This window comes from Acanthisitta chloris, unplaced genomic scaffold (genome assembly GCF_000695815.1).
Source record: "Acanthisitta chloris isolate BGI_N310 unplaced genomic scaffold, ASM69581v1 scaffold10876, whole genome shotgun sequence".
Lineage (NCBI taxonomy): Eukaryota > Metazoa > Chordata > Aves > Passeriformes > Acanthisittidae > Acanthisitta > Acanthisitta chloris.
Window position 1 is genome coordinate 218 of NW_008678717.1, and position 22,388 is coordinate 22,605.

Sequence of the window (22,388 nt, forward strand, 5' to 3'; positions counted from 1 at the left end):
TGAGTAAAGGAAACAAACCCACTTTGTGAGTCATTGAATCACAGAATGGTTTAGGCTGGAAGGAGCTTGAAGATAATCCAGTCCCACCTCCTGCCATGGGCAGGGACAACTTAACTAGCTCAGGTTACTCCAAACCCCATCCAGCCTGGCCTGGAACACTTCCAGGTGTTTCTGGGAAGTGGTGGGAGAACCTTTCCTCCTGCTCTGGCTATCTATAGTTTGATGTGTGGGAAGAAGAAATAAGAAGCTTTCAAGGATTCAGTTATTTAAGGCACCGTTTTACCATAGAATCATTGAGTTAGGAATTACCTGTAAGATCAGCTGTTAAAAGTAGCATTCCTCAGTGGCTCTGGGTAAGAGGAGTCTGTTCAAACAGGGGAAGATCTGGATCCTGTGTCCTGAATTCTGTACAGCTGTCCAGGCCAGGAAACTTTTTCCTTCATTTGATGACACAACCTTCTGAGCTGGAAATCTCTATGCATCACTGACTGTTGACATTGACTATATTACAACATGTAATGGAAATGTGTCACTTAAAGCTTTAGAAAAAAATCGGGTAGAAGAAAGAATTTCAGGTTTAAGCCAAGCTCAAGACTTGCAGCCACATAGTGAAGAAATGGTGACAAAAACAGCATCATGGGGAGGTGTGTTGGGTGGTTTAGCCCATGAGCAGCATTAGGGGATGAGCTCTGCTTTTGCTGACTGGCAGAAGCTTTCCACCTTAGTTTGGTGGGATATGGTTTACCTATGTGAGGTAAAATAGGTGCTGAAGCAGGTGGAGGAAAGCTGAGACTATCACACTCTAAAGCAAGGTGATATCAGCTTAAATTACAAGAGGAGTGTGAACTTGAGCACCTTAGTTAAGAAGTGAATCTTCTGAGTTCAATGTAGTCACTGTAAAGAGAGTTTTGTCCAGGAATTATTCACTTAAGTCACTATGGCTTGTGTTTAAAGGCATCTTTGTGCACTAAGGTGGGAAATTGGGCTCTGTCTTTCAGTTAGGTGTGAATGAGGGTGAATTTGGGCAGTGACTGTCCTTGAATCTCCTCTTTGGTCCTGCACAATTGTAGTCAAGCCCTCAGCATCTGTTGGTATGGGAGAGTTTCCCATAGTATCCACTCCCAACATTAACAGTATGTCCATAATATTTTAAATCTAGGGAAAACAGCCTCTTTTTAGGGAGAAAGACTATAAATTGTCCATCTCTGCTGTGAATTCCTGAGTGATGCCCTGCTGTCTCCTGCACACAGGGTGCCTCCCATGCTGCCACGAGGCTCTTGGCTTTGCAGGACTTCAGAGCTGCCAGGACTGTCAAAATCAACCCTGATGCTCCCCAAAGGAATGCTCGTTTCCTGACCCTGGAAGTAAGTGTCCCTATCCTCCTGTCTCTCTCTCACAGGGCTCCCACCAGGTTTGCTGCTCTCTCAAAGAGCTGGAGGTGTTCAGCAGAGCACGGGAGGTTAAAGTGGATCCTGACAAACCCCTCGAGGGGGTTCGGCTGCTGACACTGCAGGTAACAGCATCTTTGTACCCCTGAGGAGGAGTGGGGTGGAAGAACAGCACTCAAAAGCATCTTACCATCAACACCTGCCATTTCTCTGGCAGGTTGTTCATGTGAGAATATCTCTGCCTTTTTGGTGCAAGGAGGGTTTGGGGAAGTGAACAGTTTGTGCAGAGCTGTAGCTGTTTCATCATCACGGTGTTCTTACTCCCCAAAACATGGGAGGTAGCCAATGCCTCAAAGTCTTTATCACAAGCTAAATGTGTGACAGACTTAGATCACACCTGTGCATGCTCAGGAGTTTTTAAATGTAGCTCATTTGTGGACATGCACTTTATTTCAATGAGTATCATGAAATTACAGATTGGGTCGGGAGGTCTTAAAGCTCATCTTGTTCCATCCAAACCATGGGCAGGGACAACTTTCACTAGCCCAGATTGCTCCAAGCCCTATCTAACCTGGTCTGGAGTACCTCCAGGAATGGAGCAGCCACAGCTGCTCTGGGCAGCCTGTGCCAGTGCCTCAGCAGCCTCACAGGGAAGAATTCCTTCCCACTCTCTGATCTAACCCTGTCCTCTGTCAGTTTTAAGCTAATCCCCCTCATAAAGGCATAAACCACACCTTGTAAAGATATTTAAAGGCATTCCTTTAAAGGGGGAAGTGTTTAAAAGTCTATCTTTAAATATCTTTAAAGTTATATCTCACCTTTTATTCTTTAAATAAACCTTTGGAATTTTCCTGTACTGGAGGGATTTCATCTACAGTCACTACACAATCAACAACACTAAGTAGAGCGAATGAGATGATTGATCAAATAGAGACCTGATATGTCTTTCGTGTCAAAATGTTTCTGTAGTGTAAAATGAGCCTTTGAATGTGATAAATTCTTCTGTTGCACAGGCAAGGAAGACTTTGTTGGTGCCCACACCACGCCTCAGGACTGGGCTGTTCAACAGGATTGTGCCACCTCCAGGTGCAACTAAGGAGATCCTGAGGAAATGTGCCACATCTCAGGTGGGAATGAGGAATGGAGAGGCCTGGATTGACTTGTATGTGAATGAGTGTGATCCAACTAGAGGCTGGAAAACCAGATGCTGCCTGAATATCATCCTGCTAGGATGTTATTCCTGGGGTTGTGTACAGAATTGCAGTTAATAATTTCATAAGCATGAGGAAGTTTAGTCTTGTTGCTACAGAATTTCATGTTATCTCTATTTTATTAGCAGAATGGTATTGATATTTTCTCAAGGCTTTTTGGAATATTATAAGTAACTTTGATAGGTGAATTAGACCTTTAGCTTTTTAATAAATCATGTTCCTCCATTGCACACTTTTGAGCTGGTGAAGCCTGAGGAATATTTTAGTATTTATAGGTTTTGCATAATCTCTATGGAATATTCGGTTTCACCAGATGGGAAGGATGAGTTCTTCTAGAGTACTCAACCTAAAGAAACGTGAATTCTGCCTCGAGTGAGGCACAAAGATGTTAAGGTTTGTTTTAGTGTGGTCTGTTGCTGCCCTCTTGTGTCCCAATTCCATACTGAAGGCATACTGAAGGAAAAACAGATATTTATATCCCTCTTTATTTGAAACCTAAATCTAACTGCTACAAAACTAATATAGATTTATTTCCTTCTTTACCTCTTGATAAAGGCACTGAAGTCTTACAATAATCCCATACACAACTGAGATTGTAAATAGTTGGTAATTAGTGACAACTTTCTTTGTTGGAAGTTCTATTGAAGTCATTAACTAATTAAGCTTTTCAGAGCTTTTTGACAGAGACCTTTGTCCTTCAGGCCTCATCTCTGATCTGTGATTTTTCCACATGTGTCTGGTTTGTGCACCAATCAAACCTAATGATTAAATGCTGTTGGCAGCTTGTATTTCCACTGTGCAAACAACCCTCTCCACACTGCTATGAAGTGGTGAATGAGCATTCGTGCTTATAGACCATCAAAATTAATGATGAGCTTGTGCTCTATGCTGAAAATACTTGGCTTTTCATTGTGAGGATTCACTCAGCACAAAGTGAGGTTGGTGTGAGGAGCATTTCTGGTGTGCTGTACACCTAGATCTTGATCCATTTACTCTTAATCTCTTCTAAAGTTAACCTATGATATTTTACAGCCCAAATAAACAGCATTTTGGATGTCTCATTTGTTAGGTTGGGTTCTTTAGAGAGGAGATTGAAGTAGGGAGAGAGGGGAAGAAAATTATCACAACTGTCTGTGTCTAAATGAACTTCATGAGAATTAATCAACAATCTGTGGTGCTCTGATATTCCTCATGGATGTGAATCTAGATGATGTGATTTTAATTAGTAGTAGTAGGTAGGAAGTTTCATTTTTCCCTCATTTTCAGGCCTAGATTTCCAATAAAATATGAGTTTTAAGCCTTAAATAAATAACTTTCCTTAAAGTGCTCACCTCCCTCAGCTCTCCTTGAAGTGTGCCAACATTCTTGTCACAGTAGTAGGGAATCTATTCTAGGATTCCCTAGAGGATAACTTTCCAGACATGTCCAGCTTGGCTATACATGGAAGAGCCACTATGAAATGTGGAGACTTACTTGGATTTATCAAAATATCCTGGATTTCTGCCTCAGTGCTTGGAAGACTCTGCACTGTACCAACCTCAAATGCTGTTTTCCTTGCAGGGTATCAAAGAATTCAGTGTGCCTGTGGGGCTTGATGGGAAAGCACAAGTGGATTTGGTTGTTGTAGGATCAGTGGCTGTGTCTGAAAAAGGTAAGGAAAAGCCTTGTGAGCTCTCAGGAGGCAGATCCCAAGGCGCAATGTCAGTAGGATACACCATGTGTTCCTTTGAGGAGAGGAATATGTCCTTGGGACTAACTTGTGGGCTTGAGTTGTGACAAATCACTGAGCCCAATCCCACCAGGGAGAAGCAATGTCTCCAGGATGTTGCCAGGAGCTGCAGTAATAGGACAAGGGGCAGTGGGTACAAACTGAAGGAGGGGAAATGTAGATTAGATGCTAGGAAGAAGTTGATGGTGGTGACACACTGGCACAGGTTGTCCAGGAAGGCTGTGAATACCCCAACCCTGGTGGTGTTCATCCCATGTTGGCTAGGCTAAAGCCTTGAGCAGCCTGATCTGGTGGGAGGTGTCCCTGCCCAGAGCAGGGAGTTGGGACTGAATGATCATTAAAGTCCATTCCAACCCCTTAACAATCTATGAAACTATGAAACATCATTTAGTCACCTTTCAATTATTAAAGTAGCCACAGCAGCACCATCACTTTAAACAGGGGCAGACAGAGCTGATCAGAGGACTGGAGCACCTTCCCTACAAAGACAGGCTGAGGAAGCTGGGGCTATTCAGCCTGGAGAAGAGAAGGTTGTGTGGAGACCTCAGAGCAACCGGCCAGGATCTGAAGGGGCTCCAGAGAAGCTGCAGAGGGACTCTGTGTTAGGAACTGCAGTGACAGGACAAGGGGTAATGGGGAGAAATTGAAAGAGGGAAATTTAGATTAGATCTTAGGCAGAAGTTTTTCCTGTGAGGGTTGTGAGACGCTGCTACAGGTTGCCCAGGGAGGCTGTGGCTGCCCCAACCCTGGCAGTGTTCAAAGCCAGGTTAGATGAAACCTTGAGCAACCTGGTGTGGTGGGAGGTGGACTGGGACTAGATGATCTCTAAGGTCCATTCCAACCCCTTAACATACTACAAATCAAAAACCAATCCCTGATTGAGTGGGCACCCAGCAGCGTGGTTCAGAGCCTGTGGGGCAGTGGTTTGGCCTTCAGAGAACTATGCAAGCAAGCAGCTAGTTTTGGTTTAGAGAATCAAAGCAGGTTCCCTGCTTAGAGGCTCACACAGGGTGTGTGAAGGATGTGTTAGACCTGCTGACTCAGTACCTCTTTGAGGATCAGATTTTGCATTTTCTACTATTTTCAAGACCTGCTGGTGAAAACTTTTCCACTGACTTTAGCCATTGCCTAAACCAACATGTTTTTGTGTGTGCCCCAGCCTCCTCCTTACCCACATTAACCTGTGTTGGACAGGAGCAGAAGGTTCTGAGTACAGTGGGTAAATAAACTGCTGTGTTAAGACTAAATTTGGCTTATGCTGAATGGGAGGCTTCTGGAATCCTTTAGGAATTGATTGAAACTGATGTTTTATTTCATTTCAGTGCTGATTCCAAGGAAAGTTGCACTCTGAGAGGTGCTGATATGAATTTTTCGTGAGCTGCAACTCTTTGCTTGGTTTATCTGTTGTAAATTTCTGTTTAATTCCATTCTTTTCACAGGTATCAACCTTCCGCTCTGCTATTTCTGCTTTATCACTGTTTATTTTATGTGCTTTAGGTTGGAGAATTGGGAAAGGAGAAGGTTATGCAGACATGGAATATGCAATGATGGTGTCAATGGGGGCGGTGCAGGAGGACACACCTGTGGTGACTATTGTGCATGACTGTCAGGTAAGGTAAAATATAGGTTAAAATATCCTCTCTCAAGTGATGTGTGACCTGTGTGAGTGACACTGATGTGTCTGAACAGGAGACAGAATGGGGTTCATGGTTCTTCATACATTGAAACATATACATAAAGACATCAGGAATGTCTTGATGTACAATTATAGTGGGTTTGTTTTCAACTACTCACCAAATTTCTTGTTCCTTGCAGGTGCTTGACATAGCAGAAGAGCTTCTTGATGATCATGACTTAACTGTGGATTATATCCTCACTCCAACAAGAACTATCAAGACTAACTGCAAACGACCCAAACCTAAGGGAATAATATGGCATAAGGCAAGTTACCTCTGCTAATGATGTTTACTGGTGCCAATATTCTGTTGATAAACCTTCTATTTTACATATAAACACATTGGTTGTCTTAGAAGTACTTGAGTAAGGAGCAGATGTGTTTGTCAGGTGAAATAAATTAACAGCATCCGTGTCCTGTGGGATTTAAGTGGTAATACTGAGGAAGAGAAATATGGCATTGAGGAGGACGAGAAATATATCATTGAAGCTGATGTTGCTGTGTTAAATGGATTAGTGCTTGCCCATAAAAGTGGCTGCCCCATCCCTGGGAGTGTTCCAGGCCAGGTTGGATGAGGCTTGGAGCAACCTGGGCTGGTGGAAGGTATCCCTGTCCATGGCAAGGGGTGGAATGAGATGAGCTTTAAAGTCACTTCCAAGCCAAGTCATCCCATGAGTCTGTGATTCTAAGACAGAGACTGATGATGATTATAGGGTGAGAAACATTGAAAACATTGTGGATTTTTAAGATAGATATAATTTATTGAGTCATTTGCAGTATAATTGTCTATATAAGCTGAGGGATTTGTCCACCTTGTTTGTTTTATTCCTCAGTGCTCATTGGAGTTGGTTCTGGTCATTTCGGGCAGTGTGGAATGGGTTTGTGACAGGAAAATATGACCTGGTGCTGTTCCATCCCTATTTATGCAGTAAATTAACTTTCAAAGGATCAATCTGTGCCTGGAACCTGTTTTCAGGTAGAGAAACAATGACTTTATACTGCTTTTACTTTATTTATTGTTAATTGTTGTCTTATGGGTTTGGCCTTCTGCCTCAGATTGTCAGGAACTTCCTCAAATGGTTTCAGCAAAGCATTTAGTGACTTGTTTTCCTGGAAATTCATGCTGGGAAAACTTTGCCTTTGTCATTAGACTTTCATTTCAAGGAGCAGCCACAATCCTGCATGGCTGAGTAACAGTAGGAATGCCAAAATGAGGAGTATTGTCCTCACATCTTGAAGAAACTGCTGAGGAATTCCTAGAGAATAATTCTAGGGAAATCAAGTGTTGTTATATATAATAGTTCAGGTTTTTTAGGTCATGTTCATACAACAAAGAATTCTACCCAGTCCTATTTTTATTCCTATGGTGGGAGAGTATTTTCCCTGCCTGTGGTTGAAGAGTTGAGGTTATAAATAAATAAATAAATAACAGCTCTGTCTGCACTAGGGAATTTTTTCCATTCAATTAGTTTAGAATTGTCATTTTTAAAAAGGATATAATTGAATGTAATTGTGTTGAAGTCTTACCCCTTGTGCTCCATCCATCGCTATTTGTCTGGCTTAGTGTCAGACTTGACAGCACATGATTCACCCTTTGTTTGCAGATTTGAATGTTAATTTAACACCTAAAACTGGTTGGGATGTTTTTCAGAGTGTGTGTTGATAGGAATATTGGAGAATATTGGGCAGAATAGAGATAATCATTACTTTCTTGTCATTTTGGGGCAAGAAAAGGTGTGATGAAGACAAAAGAAATGAGCTTTATTCTTTCACAGGGAGATAAATGGCATTTTTATTTTGCCCTTGTGGTTTAATGTTCAGCTCTTCCACAGAGGCAGGTGGAGGTGGGAGGTCTAGTTAATCAGGGTGTGGATAATGAAGGATTTGATATGTGCTATTTAAGTGTTTATCCTTAGTTTTTTCCTGGTTACTTCCACATCCTATTCCCTTCCTCCTTTTCTCCTTCAATCCTGGCTTTGCTGCTGCATTCCACTGCTCCTCAGCACTAAATGAACCAAGAGGTAGTGAGTAAATAAATAAACCACTTCTAAACATGCTGTTTTATCAACAGAAATAGCTTAACTCTATTGTTGGGATGTGTAAAACACACTGCAAGAGCTCATCCTTCAGGAACAAGCTTGGATCAAGCCAAGACAATGAGTTAAGAGCTGAAATTCCAGGTGTTTGCAAACATGGGATTACAGCTCAGCATTGCCAAGAGGTAGTGAGTAAATAAATAAACCACTTCTAAACATGCTGTTTTATCAACAGAAATAGCTTAACTCTATTGTTGGGATGTGTAAAACACACTGCAAGAGCTCATCCTTCAGGAACAAGCTTGGATCAAGCCAAGACAATGAGTTAAGAGCTGAAATTCCAGGTGTTTGCAAACATGGGATTACAGCTCAGCATTGGTGGGAAAGGTGTGCTGCCTGAAGCTGTCAGGATAAACAGCCTTTAAGACTGACATAGAGTTTTTGCAGCTCCAGAGAGCTCAGGAGGAACTTGTTCAGCAAAAAAATCCATGTCTCCAGGCTGGATGTGTGTGCTGAAGGAGCTGCTGGAGTGTCCTTGTTTTTTAGGTGCTACTTAAAGACTTCTAAAGAAGTCTGAGGGCCACAGTATAATCAACACTAACAAATCATGATCAATATCATTCTAGAAACACTTCTAAACCCAAAAGCACTGTTGTTGTGTAGATGTGGGTAAGTTTTCTGCCTCTCAGCTCAGTTTTGAGACATCAAGATGAGTTCTTGGAGGGCAACAAGAGCTGAGCACTCTGGAAAACTTGCTTTGGATGCCAGTGGAGAATTATTTGGCTTCATCTGCCTTGGAAACCTTAGGCATTGTTTCTGGGAACTGGAAATTGATGCCTTACTCTCTCATTTAGTGTTTTCTATGGGTAGCTGTGATCATTATCTGTGACACTATTATATTGAGCCCAATTACTAAGTTATTTGTGCTGTGCTTATTTTAAATTGAAACTAGACAGAGCAATTAAACTATTTGGGGTCATGAAGAGGGAAAAGAGAGGAGTTGGTGGAAAAATCACTATATTCCAGTAAGCGTTGCCTTCTGGTTTTTACATAATTCTTTTGCTGAGGAGTTTCTAGCAGGAGAAAAAGAGTTTTCCTGAACTGAAATGAACTGAGGGGAATCCTTGGGTGTGATGTTGAAAGAGTTTAGTATACTGTGGCAGAGATATCTGCCAACAAACAGTTTTTGAGTTGGGTTTGGGATGAAATAATTGGAATGGAAAGCTCCAAAACTTCACACATCCAAGCTGGCAAAACTTTTAGAAGGGCATAGCATTACCATCAGGAGAAAATTGCTGTTAGTTTAGCCAAGGGTTTGTTTTGTTGTGTTGTTTTTTTTGAGGGACAACATGAGCAGGGAACAATTCCACACATGGTTAAACATCTCAACACCTTTACAAGTCTGAGCCTTGCTGCAGAGTCTATGGAATCAAGTTTTTGCTGATGGATTCCAAATGTGAGTTGCATAAGTTTCTCCTGAGGGACACTGACAGACTTCACAGGCTGCCAACTCCCAGAAATATGCCCTTGGACTGTGTGCACATATTTGGACATTTTGTGCAAATGAATGAGCAAATGGCCAACTGTGCTGGGCTGGCCTTGGCTTGGGCTGTGCCTTAGACCCCTGTGAGCTCAGTGCTCCTTCAAACAAGCCACTGGCCAAGGGCACAAGTGAGAAGTGGCTCTGTCCTCAAGGTCTTTATGAACAGTGTGGGGGCAGAGACCTCTAAGAGTGGGCAGAAATGAATCTTTCAAGCACCTTCTGCCTATCAGCAGCACCTGGAAGGGCTGATGGATTTGCTGTAACTATGGTTTGGTGGTGTTTGCAGCTTTCCAGGGCAGCAGCATCAGTCTCTGTCTTAGAATCATGGAATGGGTTGGGTTGGAAGGATGTTAAGGCTCATCTCATTCCACCCCCTGCCATGGGCAGAGACACCTTCCACTAGACCAAGGTTGCTCCAGCCTGGGCTTGAGCACTTGCAGGGATGGGACAACCACAGCTTCTCTGGGCAGCCTGTGCCAGTGCCTCAGCACCCTCACAGGGAACAGTTCCTTCCCAATATGCCATCTAACCTTACTCTGTCAGTTTGAAGCCATTCTCCCTTGTCCTGTCCCTCCAGGCCCTTGTGAACAGTCTGAAAAACTCTGAAAACCCTCAGCTTTCTCAGCCTGTCTTTGTGGGGGAGGTGCTCTAATCCTCTTATCAACTTTGTGGCCTCCTGGATTTGCTTCAAGTCTCCCTCCATCTTTCCTGTAGCTCCTTCAGGTACTGGAAGGCCACACTTAGGTCACCCCAAAGCCGTCTCTTCTCCAGGCTGAACAATCCCAATTCTCTCAGCCTTTCCTCATAGCAGAGGCTCTCCATCCCTCTAATCATCTTGGTGTCTTCTTCAGGTCTTGCTCCAACCGTTCCATGTCCTTCTGTTGGAGACACCAGAACTGTAGTCAGTATTCCAGGTGGAGTCTCTGTGTTCTTGTATGTGGTATGTGCAGATGAGGAGCTGTGGGGAGCAGAATTAATCAGCAGACCTGGCACACTGTCCAATCCATGGCTGTCCTTCCCTCCCACCAGAACTGCAGAGCCTCTGCTCCCAGGGAAACCAAGGTGGTGTTTGACTTGGCCTGGGTTGTATCGGGGTCAGCATCTCTCACTTACAGAGGCCAAACACATCCTTGATTTGCCCCAGCAAATATTGCCAGTGGCTTTGTTCACTGCTGTGAGGTCACAGAAGATGAGGAGAGCCCTGATGTTCCAGCAGGGATGTTGGAGAAGTCCATCTGCCACTCAGTTGTGTTGGGATCAAACCAGGTGTTGTAAGAATGGATGCTCTGGGTTAAGTGTGGGAGATTCATGTTGGCCCGCAACATCGAAGATGTTTCCTTGGGTTTCCATCACGAAGAGGCCACATTTCTCTCCTTTGCTGCTTTGCCATATCCCATTGTGTGCCAGAATCCATCCACCCTGCTGTCCTTCCCCAAGGCTCTCCCAGCTGTGTTGAGGAGCAGGCAGGATTGGGAAAGGATTCATTGCCTTTGGAGTTATTTTTAACCTGAGTCACTTCACTCCCTGGGTTTCCCAGCCCCACTAGTACTTCTGTTGGCCAACCCCAGAGGACTGAAGGATAGAACTGGCTTGGGAATTGGTGGTCAAGGGATAATGGGAAACTTGTTCAGCTGGTCTTGCTGCCAAAGCCAATCGTTCAGCTAAATCCCAATACTCAATGCAAAGTTTACAAACAGCAATAAATGGTTTGGCTTTGACTTTACAGGGATAAGGGAAGCACGAGAAGAAGCTTCCATTGGGTTTGCCCAGGTCTATAAAGCTGGATCAACCAGGCTTGTCCCATGCATTCTGGCTTAGCCCGGGGCAGTAGGCAGGGCTGGGGAGGACTGACCAACAGGCATGAGACTGAGGAACATGCAGCATGTTTGAGAGAGAGAAGGAATATCTTTGGCCTCTCTCCACGGGGAAATAAATCACTGCAATCCTCCACAGCTCCCAGGACATAAGGAACTTTTTGCATGAGCCTAATTAGCACCACATTGTACTACCACAGAGTTCTTTTGTCTGCTCTTTTGCAACAGAGCACAGCAAACTTTTTCCTCTCCTCTGCCCCCCACTGCCCCTTTTGCTTCTCACCCTCAACACCCCCCCCAAAAGCAGTGAATTAGTTGAATTGAAACTCTGAAACCTCAATTTGAGTTTTTCCTTTTCCTTGGGGTAAAAGTGGAGGGAAATAGGTAAGGATTGAGGTTGGATCTAGCTAAAATATTCGCCTAGACCCCAGGGAAAACAGCCCTTAAGGTAAATTCTCTGTGGCCCTTGTGGCAGGAGGATGTCAGTTGACAGTGACAGAATTTGTCTGATGTAGGTTTCTGTGGAATGCTTTCTATTACCCCAAAGTCCAAGTGCCAAAGCAGCTGTTTGGTGCTTTGGGGCTGTTAAGACTATTTACTGTTATGTCTGCACAGAGCTGAATTTAAGGGAATGATAGGATCACTTCATGGTGGTGTTTGAGCAGAACTTTGGCTTTTAAAGGAAACAGTTCATAGCCCTTATAAAAATCCCTGAATCAATCAGGTTGGAAAAGACCTCTGAGATCATCAAGTCCAGCCTATGACCTAACACCACCATGTGAACTAGAGCAGAGCACAGAGTGCCATGTGCAGTCTTGTCTTAAATACCTCTGGAGATGGTGACTCCAGCACCTGCTGGGCAGTCCATTCCAGTATCTAATAACTCTTTGCATGAAGAAATGCCTCCTAAAATGTTGTATATACATTTCATCTTCCTGAGTTTGCAGAGAGCCTGAAACAGTAGCTCCAAGAGTTACAGTTTGATGCCAAAAACTCCTTATCTGATTCGTGAGAGGAGATGCCATTGTGGAGTCTCTTAAGGAGTGTGCTGGCCTTGGATTTTCTAAATCCTCTCCTTGTTTTGTCCGTAGAAGACTAAGAATTCCTGGGATCATCCTCTCAGTGACCGTCTCTGATTGCCTTAATCAGTGCTGAGGATTTGCCCTTGGCATCACTGATCTCCCTGACTAAACACCCAGTCCAGGCCTTGGCAAGTGAGTTGAATTTCAGCATGAAAAGAACACTTGGGAAGAGGTTGAGGTTGTGCTTTGGGCCCAGAAGTGATTAGTTGCGTGAGAATAGAAAAATGGTTTTCCTGTTTGGATTAATTAGCATAAAGCTTATATTTCACAGTGAAATCTGACAGGGGACAACAAATGTTCCTAATTGTTGGCCAGTAAAAACAAAGTAAGATGGCTTCAGCCCTTGCTTTGGTGTTGGATCACCCAGGGAAGGGGAGTTTGCTGAATTCTTGGCTGGGTAAAACAAATCAGCCCAAGAATCCCCAGAGCAAAAATGGCATGTACCTTTCCCTTCCTCTCAGAGGAAGTCCTTCCTTCTCCACTGCTTTCCAGATCTGTTCCAAAATTGTTCTCAGTCACTAAACTTGTTTGTTTAAAGGATCTGACCCCAAACACCTTGACTTCAGCTCTGAGTGTGGCACAATGGCTCTGCCCACACTGCTTAGTCCTAGTTTGCTTTTTGATGTTAGGAGTTAGGACAGGCTTTATGTAAATGAGATTCAGCCTGAAAGAAAACCTGCTTGTTTGCTCCTCAAAACTGAGCCCTGGGAATATTAAGGAGGCTTTTGTTGACTGATGTTCCTGTTACCTAAACCTAACGTAGCCCCAGGGTTGTCTCAGGTTTTATGGAGTGGCTTCAGAGCTGAACTAACTGCTCTCCCTGGAGAGCTCTGCATGTTAGACTGCGTGTGATGCTGCCATATCCAAACTCTGTGGCTGTAACTGGAGAACCAGGAATTCAGGGGCTCTGAGATGAGCAAGATCTGGGAGATCTGGAGGCGTGTACTAGCCAGGACATGGTGGTACTGGTCCAGCCCAGTGGTTCATCAGCTTGGGTGCAGCATCCTGATTGCTCACACTGTGTGGGCTACTAGCCTGGGTCTCTGCTAGCTCAGGCATCACTTCCCTAGGCTCTATTTTGTTCCCTAGACTCTGTTTTGCTACCTAAATTTCAGAATAGGATCTTGTGTTGATGGATGTTCTCCTTGTCCAGCAGCCAAGCAGGAATTATTCCTCCTTCCAAGTGCTGTTTGCAAGCCAAGAGCTCTACCACATTAGCTGGGGAACCACTGTGTTTCCTGCCAGTCTCTGAGTGCAGCCTGGGGCATCTCAGGCCTCAGATGGATAGGATTGAGCTGGTGAGAGGAAGAGCCTTCCCAGAAAAGCTGCTTGTGGGACTGGGAATAGCTGGATGGAAGGGATAGAGGCTTCACAGTATTGAAGTACAGCATCCATGTGCTTCCTTTCCATGATCCAACCCATCAGTGATGTGGCATCTGCTGAGTAGCTGTGGGTGGTGTGTGAGGTTGGATGACAAGAGGGAAGCTGTAGGGATGTGCCACCAGCAGGAAATGTGCCTCCAGCTGGGCCCACATCCATAGGAGTCCCAGTACAAGGCATGTTCCCCACTGCAGGCCTCCACCACCAGCCCTCCCCATTGTGTGTCCCAGCCTAGGGATATCCTGTTTGGAGGGGGGAAAGAGCACAAGGAGCTCTGTAGAATTGAAGTTTGATGAATTGGAAGTGTGTGGGATTCAGGAGCACAAGCCCTTGGTCAAAGCAAGCACAAAGGGAGAACAAGGAGAAGGCAAAGCTGAAAACACTCTAATATGTAAGTGTTAAATTGGAGTAGTTTTGAGTTTGGTGGTGATTTTCCTACTGGATTTCCATTGTGCTGTTTGCTGCTAGAGTAACTAGTGGTTATTTTTGTCCTGCAGTGAGTATTTAGGGAGCAGCTTCACAATGAGGAACAGTTGGAATGCTCTGGCGCTCTGCATGGTAGCAATGGAATAAGGTTCCTCTCTTTTTATGGCACCAATATGTCCTGCTGGTCATTGCCTTATTCTGGGAGGTGACAAAGCCTATCATTCTATCTCTCTTCCTCCTTTTTAGGTCAGCTCTGAGATGCTGAGAAAAATCCCTATCCTAAAGGCTCTTCAATCCAGAGAGAAGCAGAATGGCAAGGATGTCACCCTCCAAGATGAACATCCACACTTGGCAAGCAGCAGAGTGTTAAAGGAGGAGGTGATGGCTGAAAACACACATCCTCAGGCTGCCACAAGCTCAATTCAAATAGGACAACAAGATGTTGCAAGTGACTCTTTGAATCCCAGATTAGAGGGATCTGGCATGATTACTACTGTGTTTGTGGGGAATTTACCTCCCAGGCTAAGAGTGAGTGAGCTGAAATGTGCTTTAAGGGAATTCCATGTGACTCCTTTCCGACTGACTTGGCAGGGAGCACAGCATAGAGCTTTTCTTGATTACCAGGATAAAAGAACTGCAGAGAGTGCTGTAGCCTCTTTGAAAGGCTTAAGCCTCAGGGGGAATCCTCTGCGAGTTGAGCTGGCCAAGAGTCAGAGGAACAAAGGGCAAGGAGAAATCAATAGTCAGAAATGAATATGAATAGAGGAGAGGGGGGGAAAAAAAAGTCATGTTTTCATTGTTTTGGGAGCAGCCAACCTCAGTTTCAAGGTTATTAGCAGAACCTCTGGTTTCTCCAGGCCAAACAACAGAGTGTGAAGCCAACTTTGTGCACAACTGAGGCACAGAGTTGACCTCCTGCCTCCCTCCTGCACTTGGACATGCAAATACTCTGTGTGTATGTGTTTTTCCTGGGCTGATTTGCAGTTTGCTGTGTACATTTGTGAGGCTTAGATGAAAAACCTCATCCTTGGTGGCTCTCTCCAAGCCACATGCAGCAAGGTGGTTATATATTCAGGCATCTAAAGGTTGTACCTGCACATTAGCCTTGGGAGTTTAAAAGCCAAAGGCAGGAGATGTGTCCTAAGGGTTGCAAACTGATTACTGAAAAATGGAGTTGCCTGTTGGGAGTCTTCAGTTTATTTGTTATAAAAATGGTCAGTTGGAAGAGAGATTTATGTCTTCTTTGTGTGCTTGAAGAAGGTGGAAGCACTTGCTCAGCCATGGAGTTGTAGTAAGAGCTGTTAATATCAGGTGGAAAAGATGATAACCCTTTTCTCGACTTTGTGTTTAATCAACCCTTTTGTAACACTGTATCTCTTATTTCAGCTGGGCAGAGTCAGGTTTTTCCCCTCTGCTTTTCCCCAAAACATTTCAATTGCCTTTTGGATGGCTCAGAGAATTCTAAAATAGCTGATTATAAATAATTCTATGATATAATAATGAGGATAATTCTAAAATGTCCTGATTGTCTCTCTTATAAATTGATGTGATCCATTGCCTCACAATCAGTTAGGCTGGAAGGGACCACAGTGGGTCATCTGGTGCCACCTCCCTGCTCAAGCAGAACTGGCCCAGAGCACATGGCTCAGGATTTCATCCAGATGGGTCTGGAATACCTCCAGTGAGGGAGAATCCACAGCCTCTCTGGGCAATCTGTTTAGTGCTCAGTGACTGCACAGGAAAGAAGTTCCTCCTCATGTTCAGGTGGAATTTCCTGGGCATCAGGTTTTGCTGTTACCTCTTGTTTTATTGGTTTCCACTACTGAGCAGAGTCTGATCCATCATCTTGGCACCTCCTGTTCATGTACTTGAATACACTGATGAGGTCCTTCTCAGTGTCTCTTCTTGAGGCTGAACAGCCCCAACTCCCTCAGCCTTTCCTCATCAGTGAGGTGCTCCAGTCCCTTCAGCATCTTCATTGCCCTCCAGTGGACCTGATCCAGGAGCTCCATGTCCCTCTGGCACTGAGGAGCCCAGAACTGGACTCAGTACTCCAGGTGTGGCCTCACAAGGGCCGAGCAGAGGGACAGGATCACCTCCCTGACCTGCTGACAATGCTTTTCCTAGTGCATTCCAGGATTCCATTGGTTGTCTTAGCTACAAGAGCACACTATTGACTTATGGACTGCTTGTTGTCCACCAGAATCCCCAGGTCCTTCTCCACAGAGCTGCTTTCCAGCAGGTCAGTGCCCAAACTGTACCAGTGCTTGGGGTTATTCCTCCCCAGGTGCATAACCTGCACTTGCCCTTGTTGAATCTCAGTTGGTTCTTCATTTCTCCAACCTGTTGCAGTCCCTCTGAAGGACAGATACTCATTACTGGAGTGGAAATGAAAAGCAAATAGACCATTGACAAAATTTGGTGATGCCTAGTCTGTTGTGGAGTTGTTTGGAAAGCTGCTAGAGACAGTAGCAATGACTATTCCTCTGTGCCTTTGGCACCACCACTGTGATATTCTGCACCCACAACATGAGTGATGAGGGTTAGGCATTGATGAGGGTTAGCTCCTCCAGCTAAAGGTGCTCCCAGGTCCTAGCTTGGACAGTAAGATGTACAAACACATTCCCTTAGAGTGTGAGAGAGAGTGAGGATTTATTTGCTATGGCTTTTCTGACATTTTTGTTTCCTTTGGTTTCCTATTCCTGAAAAACAAGTTGAAATTTGGCCTAAGCATCCTTTCTAAACAGCAGCACTTGTGCCAGTGGTGCTGGGCACAAAGTCAAAGTAAGCAGCTAAATGGAGAGAGTTTTTTTTAAGTACAAGTTGGAAAGTTTTCTTGTAGCCAGAGAATACTGTTAAGTGTATTTTAAGCACATTATTATGCCTCAGGGGTCAGACATTTCGTGCAGTATTAAGTAAAAGGTTCTCATCATGTGGCTCGGTGTGGAGGGACACAAGGAATGCAGTTGGAGTGCTACATCCAGCTCTGGGGTTCTCAGCACAGCAAGGATATGGAGCTGTTGGAGAAAGTCCAGAGGAACAATCAAGATGGTTAGAATGATGGAGAACCTCTGCTGTGAGGAAAGGCTGAGAGAGTTGGGATTGTTCAGCCTGGAAAAGAGAAGGCTTTGGAGTGACCTAAGTGTGGCCTTTCAGTGCCTGAAGGAGCTACAGGAAAGATGGATGGAGACTTGGAGCAAGTCCAGAGGAGGCCATGAAGCTAAGAAGAGGATTGGAGCATCTCCCCTACAAAGACAGGTGGAAAGAGCTGGGGCTGTTCAGCCTGGGGAAGGTTGTGTGAAGACCTCAGAGCAACCTGCCAGGATCTGAAGGGGCTCCAGGAAAGCTGCAGAGGATTCTTGGTTAGGAACTGCAGTGACAGGACAAGGAGTAATGGGGAGAAATTGAAAGAGTGAAGTTTAGATTGGATATTAGGAGTTTTTCCCTGTGAGAGTGGTGAGATGCTGGCACAGGTCCAGGGAGGCTGTGGCTGCCCCACCCCTGGCAGTGTTAAAGACTAGATTAGCTGAAGCATTGAGCAATGTGATCTGGTGGGAGGTGTCCCTGCCCAGGGCAGGAGGTTGGGACTAGATGGTCTCTAAGCTCCATTCCAACCCCTTAACATGCTATTATTCTATTGACAAGGGCCTGGAGTGACAGGACTAGGAGCAATGGCTTCAGACTGTCAGAGGGCAGGGATAGATGGAATATTGGGAAGGAATTCTTCCCTGTGAGGGTGCTGAGGCACTGGCACAGGTTGCCCAGAGCAGCTGTGGCTGCTCCATCCCTGTAATTAAAGCAAAGTTCAATGAGGCTCTGAGCAACCTTGGTTTAGTGGAAGGTGTCCCTGCCCATGGCAAAGAAGTTGAACTAGATGATCTTTAAGGTCCTTCCAACCCAAACCATTCTATGACTGTGAACTTCTTTAAGGTCAGCAAAGGAAAGGTTCCTAGAAAAAAAAAGTGCTGTGCTCTAAAATGCTTATTTTCTCCAGCTCAGACTGATTTTCAGTGTCACTTTGAAGTAAAACATGAGCACTGTGGAGTCCTCTGCAGCTTGTTTCAGTGCTTGTGCACGTCAAGAGGGAGAGTCAGGGGTTGTGTTACTGCTAAAACATACTCACTACTTCACGAATTTCCAAAAAGGTGGAAAGGAAAGCTAAACAATAATTATACTTGACTGCCTGCCCCTTCCAAGTGATGTAAGTTAACTCCTGTCGTCATTTGATGCTCTTTTTGCCTCAGCACTGGTGAAGATGCCTAGGTAGCCTTAGCAGTTCCTCTGCCAATGAAAACTCCCAGCATCTCCAACTTCCCCAGCTGTATTCCATACGGAACCAACCTTTTCTGGTCAAATTTGTGGGAATACCAACCTCTACCTTATTTCCTTTCTTAACATCTGAAGTTACAGTGCAGGTATGTTTCTGTGCTGGGTTTGCTTTGGTATCTCCACTGTGTGCACTCAGGGACAGGTTTGGGTTGGACAAACATGACTGGATGTTCTTCTGTTTGCAGCAGGTTGGAAATCAGGAGGAATTTCTTTATGGAAAAGGTTGGTAAGCACTGGAATGGGCTGACAGGGAGGGGGTGGAGTCACCATCCCTGGAGGTGTTCAAGAAACAACTGGTGGCACTCAGTGCTCTGCTCTAGTTGACAAGGTGGTGATGGGTCACAGGTTGGACTTGATAATCTTGGAGCTCTTTTCCAGCCTAAATAATTATGTGATTCTAACTTAGAGAAGGAAACTAATTAATATAAGCTAAAGCTAACAGACCATTAGCATTTGGAATGGATTGGAATAATGATATTGATGCTGTGATCCTTGTATTTTTGATCCAGATTGTTAGGAAATGTCAAGATCTCAGGCATTGCCATCTGAAAGTCATTGAGTCACTCTGAAGTCAGTGCAGCTTCTGCCTTGGAGAGCCAGGGAAGCAGTGGCAGGGCTGGAGCTCTTCCTGCTGCTTAGGAAGTTGCTCATGATGGTTAGCTAAAAGCCATTTCAATGCAAGATGCCAAATTGCTGTTTAATTAACTAACCCAAGCCTGCCTGAGGCACACACCCACATGGTCTTCTGGTGGCTTGAGCTGTGTGATGTGGAACTTTTCTTGTGGCTTGACCCAAGTTCCTCCTCAAGGAAAGAGCAGATTGTGAAGGAAAAGTGAATGGGGCAGTCTGCAGCTCTTAGATCTATTGTTCCAGGCTCTCTGCATGCTCAGGAAGACATCAGTTAGAGAAAAGTCAGAAGGGACTTGTGTGTAAGTCACCAAAACTCTTCAATGCAATACATTTTGTTGACTTCTTAGGCTCTCTCATGAGAAAACTCAAGGAACTGAAACCTGCTTATATTTTCCTTTGGTCCAGACCAAGCAAGATGCCAACAATAAAAGCATAAAGTCCATGCCTTGGAGGATTTATTGGCTGAATTAACAGGCTTTAAAGATGAGAATGTTTACTCAAGTTATAACTGTTCATTCTGTACTTGTTATAGCTGTGACCCTGCTGGTGATGTGTAGCATAGTCACAGAATATCCTGAATTTAAAGGGACCCGTGAGGATCATCAAGTCCAACTCCAGGCCCTGCACAGGACACCCCAAAAATCCCACCATGTGCTTCAGAGCATTGTCCAAACACCCCTTGAGTTCTGTTAGCCTTGGGGCTGTGACCACTGCCCTGGGGAGCTGTTCCAGTACCCAAACACCCTCTAGGGGAAGAACCTTTCCTCATATCTAACCTAAACCTCTCTTGACCCAACTTCAGGCCATTCCCTTGGGTCCTGTCCTGGTTGCCAGAGAGGTGGCTGCTGGCCCTCCACTTCCCTTCTTGAGAAATTTGTACACAGCAATGGGGTCTCCCCTGATACTCAACTCATACTCAACTTGCCATCAGCAAGTTCCAAGATTCCAGTACCACCCTCTAGGGGAAGAACCTTTCCTCATATCTAACCTAAACCTCTCTTGACCCAACTTCAGGCCATTCCCTTGGGTCCTGTCCTGGTTGCCAGAGAGGTGGCTGCTGGCCCTCCACTTCCCTTCTTGAGAAATTTGTACACAGCAATGGGGTCTCCCCTGATACTCAACTCATACTCAACTTGCCATCAGCAAGTTCCAAGAGTCAACTTTGCTGTGTCTAACATAGATATGGAATGTGTTTATCTCAGGTGGGTGCTGGCCCAGTCTTCTGGTTAAACTTCATGGTAAGAACATCAATAGTGGCACAGAAGTGCCATCAATGAGTTCCAAGAGCCACCTTAGCTGTGTCTAACATAGATATGGAATGTGCCTACCTCAGGTGGATACTGGCCCAGTCTTCTGGTTAAACCTCATGACAGACATCAACAGTGGCGCAGAAGTGCCTGGATGCTGCTGAGAAGCCTAAAATGCTGGTGATGGATGTCTAATCTGCTTCTAATGGGGAGTAAAGTGCTGCCTAACACAGATTTGGTTTCAGCAGCAGCTTTGCTGCTGTGTGAGGAGCAGCAAAGTTCAGCAGTACAATGGGAAATGCTTCACTGAGCCAACTTTGTTCAGAAGTAATTCAACCCGAGGTCTGGCTATTCTCTGCACAGCCTCATGGCCCTGTTTGTCATGTGGCTCACTGCATTCTTTCCAGCTCTTTTCATGGCACAAACAAGTTGGGATGTTGTTGGTGCTGTGCATCCCTCTTTGGAGGCTTCAATGGGGAGAGATGCTGAGCAGCTCTAGAGGCTGATCCACTGGATGAACACAGCTCTGCTCTCATGGCACTGGGAGGGTGTGGGATCTAGCAGGGACCACCCTAGGTGTTACATCACATCAGCTTCCCACGGTGATTCTACCCTTCTTCTTACCTTCACTTGTGGGGCAGATGTGGAGAGAAAATACTGTGGGCTGAATGGAGCTTCCACCAGATCCATGAGGCTGGAGAACATGGTGACTTGAAGGGGATTTGAGGGGTTGACACTAGATGATCTCTAGGCTCCATTCCAACCCCTTAACATACTATGATTTTCTTTTGAAGGCTGGAGAACATGATCACTTGGTTGGGATTTTCTTATGGAAGCTGGAGAACATGGTCACTTGGAGGGGATTTGAGAGGTTGAGACTAGATGATCTCTAAGGTCCATTCCAACCCCTCCATACTATGTTTTTTCTGAAGGCTGGAGAACATGGTCACTTTGAGGGGCTTTGCCTTTGTTGGCTGCTATTAGTCGCAGCTTGGTGTGTGGCACAGAGCAATGAGGCAGCGTTGAAATCTGCTAACAATAAAAGTGAGGTGGCTACGTGCCACTCAGTGCTGCAGACTGTCCAGGGATGAGGGTTTTCCTTCAGCCATGCATTTCCTGGAACAGGGACAAGGCCACACAGCTTCAATCCACCAAAGACACAGCTAGTAAACAAGCTGTGGTGCTGGGTTGTCTTCCCTGAGTGACAAGAGTCAGAGCCTGGTTGTTTCCAAGAAGGAATGAAGGGAAGAAAAGTGTCAGGGTGGGAAGGAAGAGGGAGTAGAGCCTTTCCTGTGTCTCAAGGAAAGAAAGTTTATCCTGTTATCCTATGAAACACCTCAGGAGAGGGTTGGTTAAACACTCTCTTCAAGTCAGGCCTTTTTTTTGGTGGCTTTTTCACTCCATCATCTTCTACTGCTCCAAAGTGAGAAACAAATGGCTTTTAGGGGAGTATTTCCATTGAAAAATCCAGCACTGGGGCTGCTTTTTTTCTCCCCAGTTTCAGCAAAGGGGGAGGAAAAGTGTGTGCAGGGATTTCTCTCATTCCAGTTCCTCAGAAGGAACAACCCTTGTGGCTCTGGAGGAAACATCTGTGGCTGTGGCCATGGTCCTCTGGCAAACATAGCCCTTGTTGTGTACCAAATGCTTTGATTTCCTCCTTGCCAGCTCTTAAAGATTATCTCCCTGCCAGAAAAGTGCCCCATTTCCCATGTTTCCATGTGGAATGTCTCTGCTGTCTGCTATAAACATCATGAGACCTTTTCCCTGCCCCTCCACTGACATAGGTAGAGAAGTCACTGCTTTTCATCTTTCAAAGCACTGCAGAAATGTTTAGGGTCATGTATCCTGTCATTGTTCTGGGCTGGGCATCCCACTCAAGTCCCTGGGAGAAATGAGTT

The 22,388-nt window shown here is 45.0% G+C and overlaps 1 protein-coding gene across 1 annotated transcript; it reads left to right on the forward strand.

The window, feature by feature from the left end:
• Positions 1 to 1,260: 1,260 nt before the first annotated feature.
• On the forward strand, positions 1,261 to 15,037 carry MTHFSD (methenyltetrahydrofolate synthetase domain containing). Its single transcript, XM_009077017.1, has 7 exons — positions 1,261 to 1,304; positions 1,399 to 1,513; positions 2,402 to 2,515; positions 4,160 to 4,250; positions 5,826 to 5,938; positions 6,144 to 6,269; positions 14,531 to 15,037. The coding sequence occupies exons 1-7, from the start codon at positions 1,261 to 1,263 to the stop codon at positions 15,035 to 15,037; spliced, it is 1,110 nt and encodes a 369-aa protein (XP_009075265.1).
• The last annotated feature ends 7,351 nt before the right edge of the window (positions 15,038 to 22,388 follow it).

Bases quoted from the DNA above. Each gene is read 5' to 3' on its own strand.
- MTHFSD (XM_009077017.1), top strand. From the start codon at position 1,261: ATGCTGCCACGAGGCTCTTGGCTTTGCAGGACTTCAGAGCTGCC. The intron at 2,516-4,159 runs GTGGGAATGAGG...TTTTCCTTGCAG, and splicing joins GGAAATGTGCCACATCTCAG to GGTATCAAAGAATTCAGTGT. The intron at 4,251-5,825 runs GTAAGGAAAAGC...TATGTGCTTTAG, and splicing joins AGTGGCTGTGTCTGAAAAAG to GTTGGAGAATTGGGAAAGGA.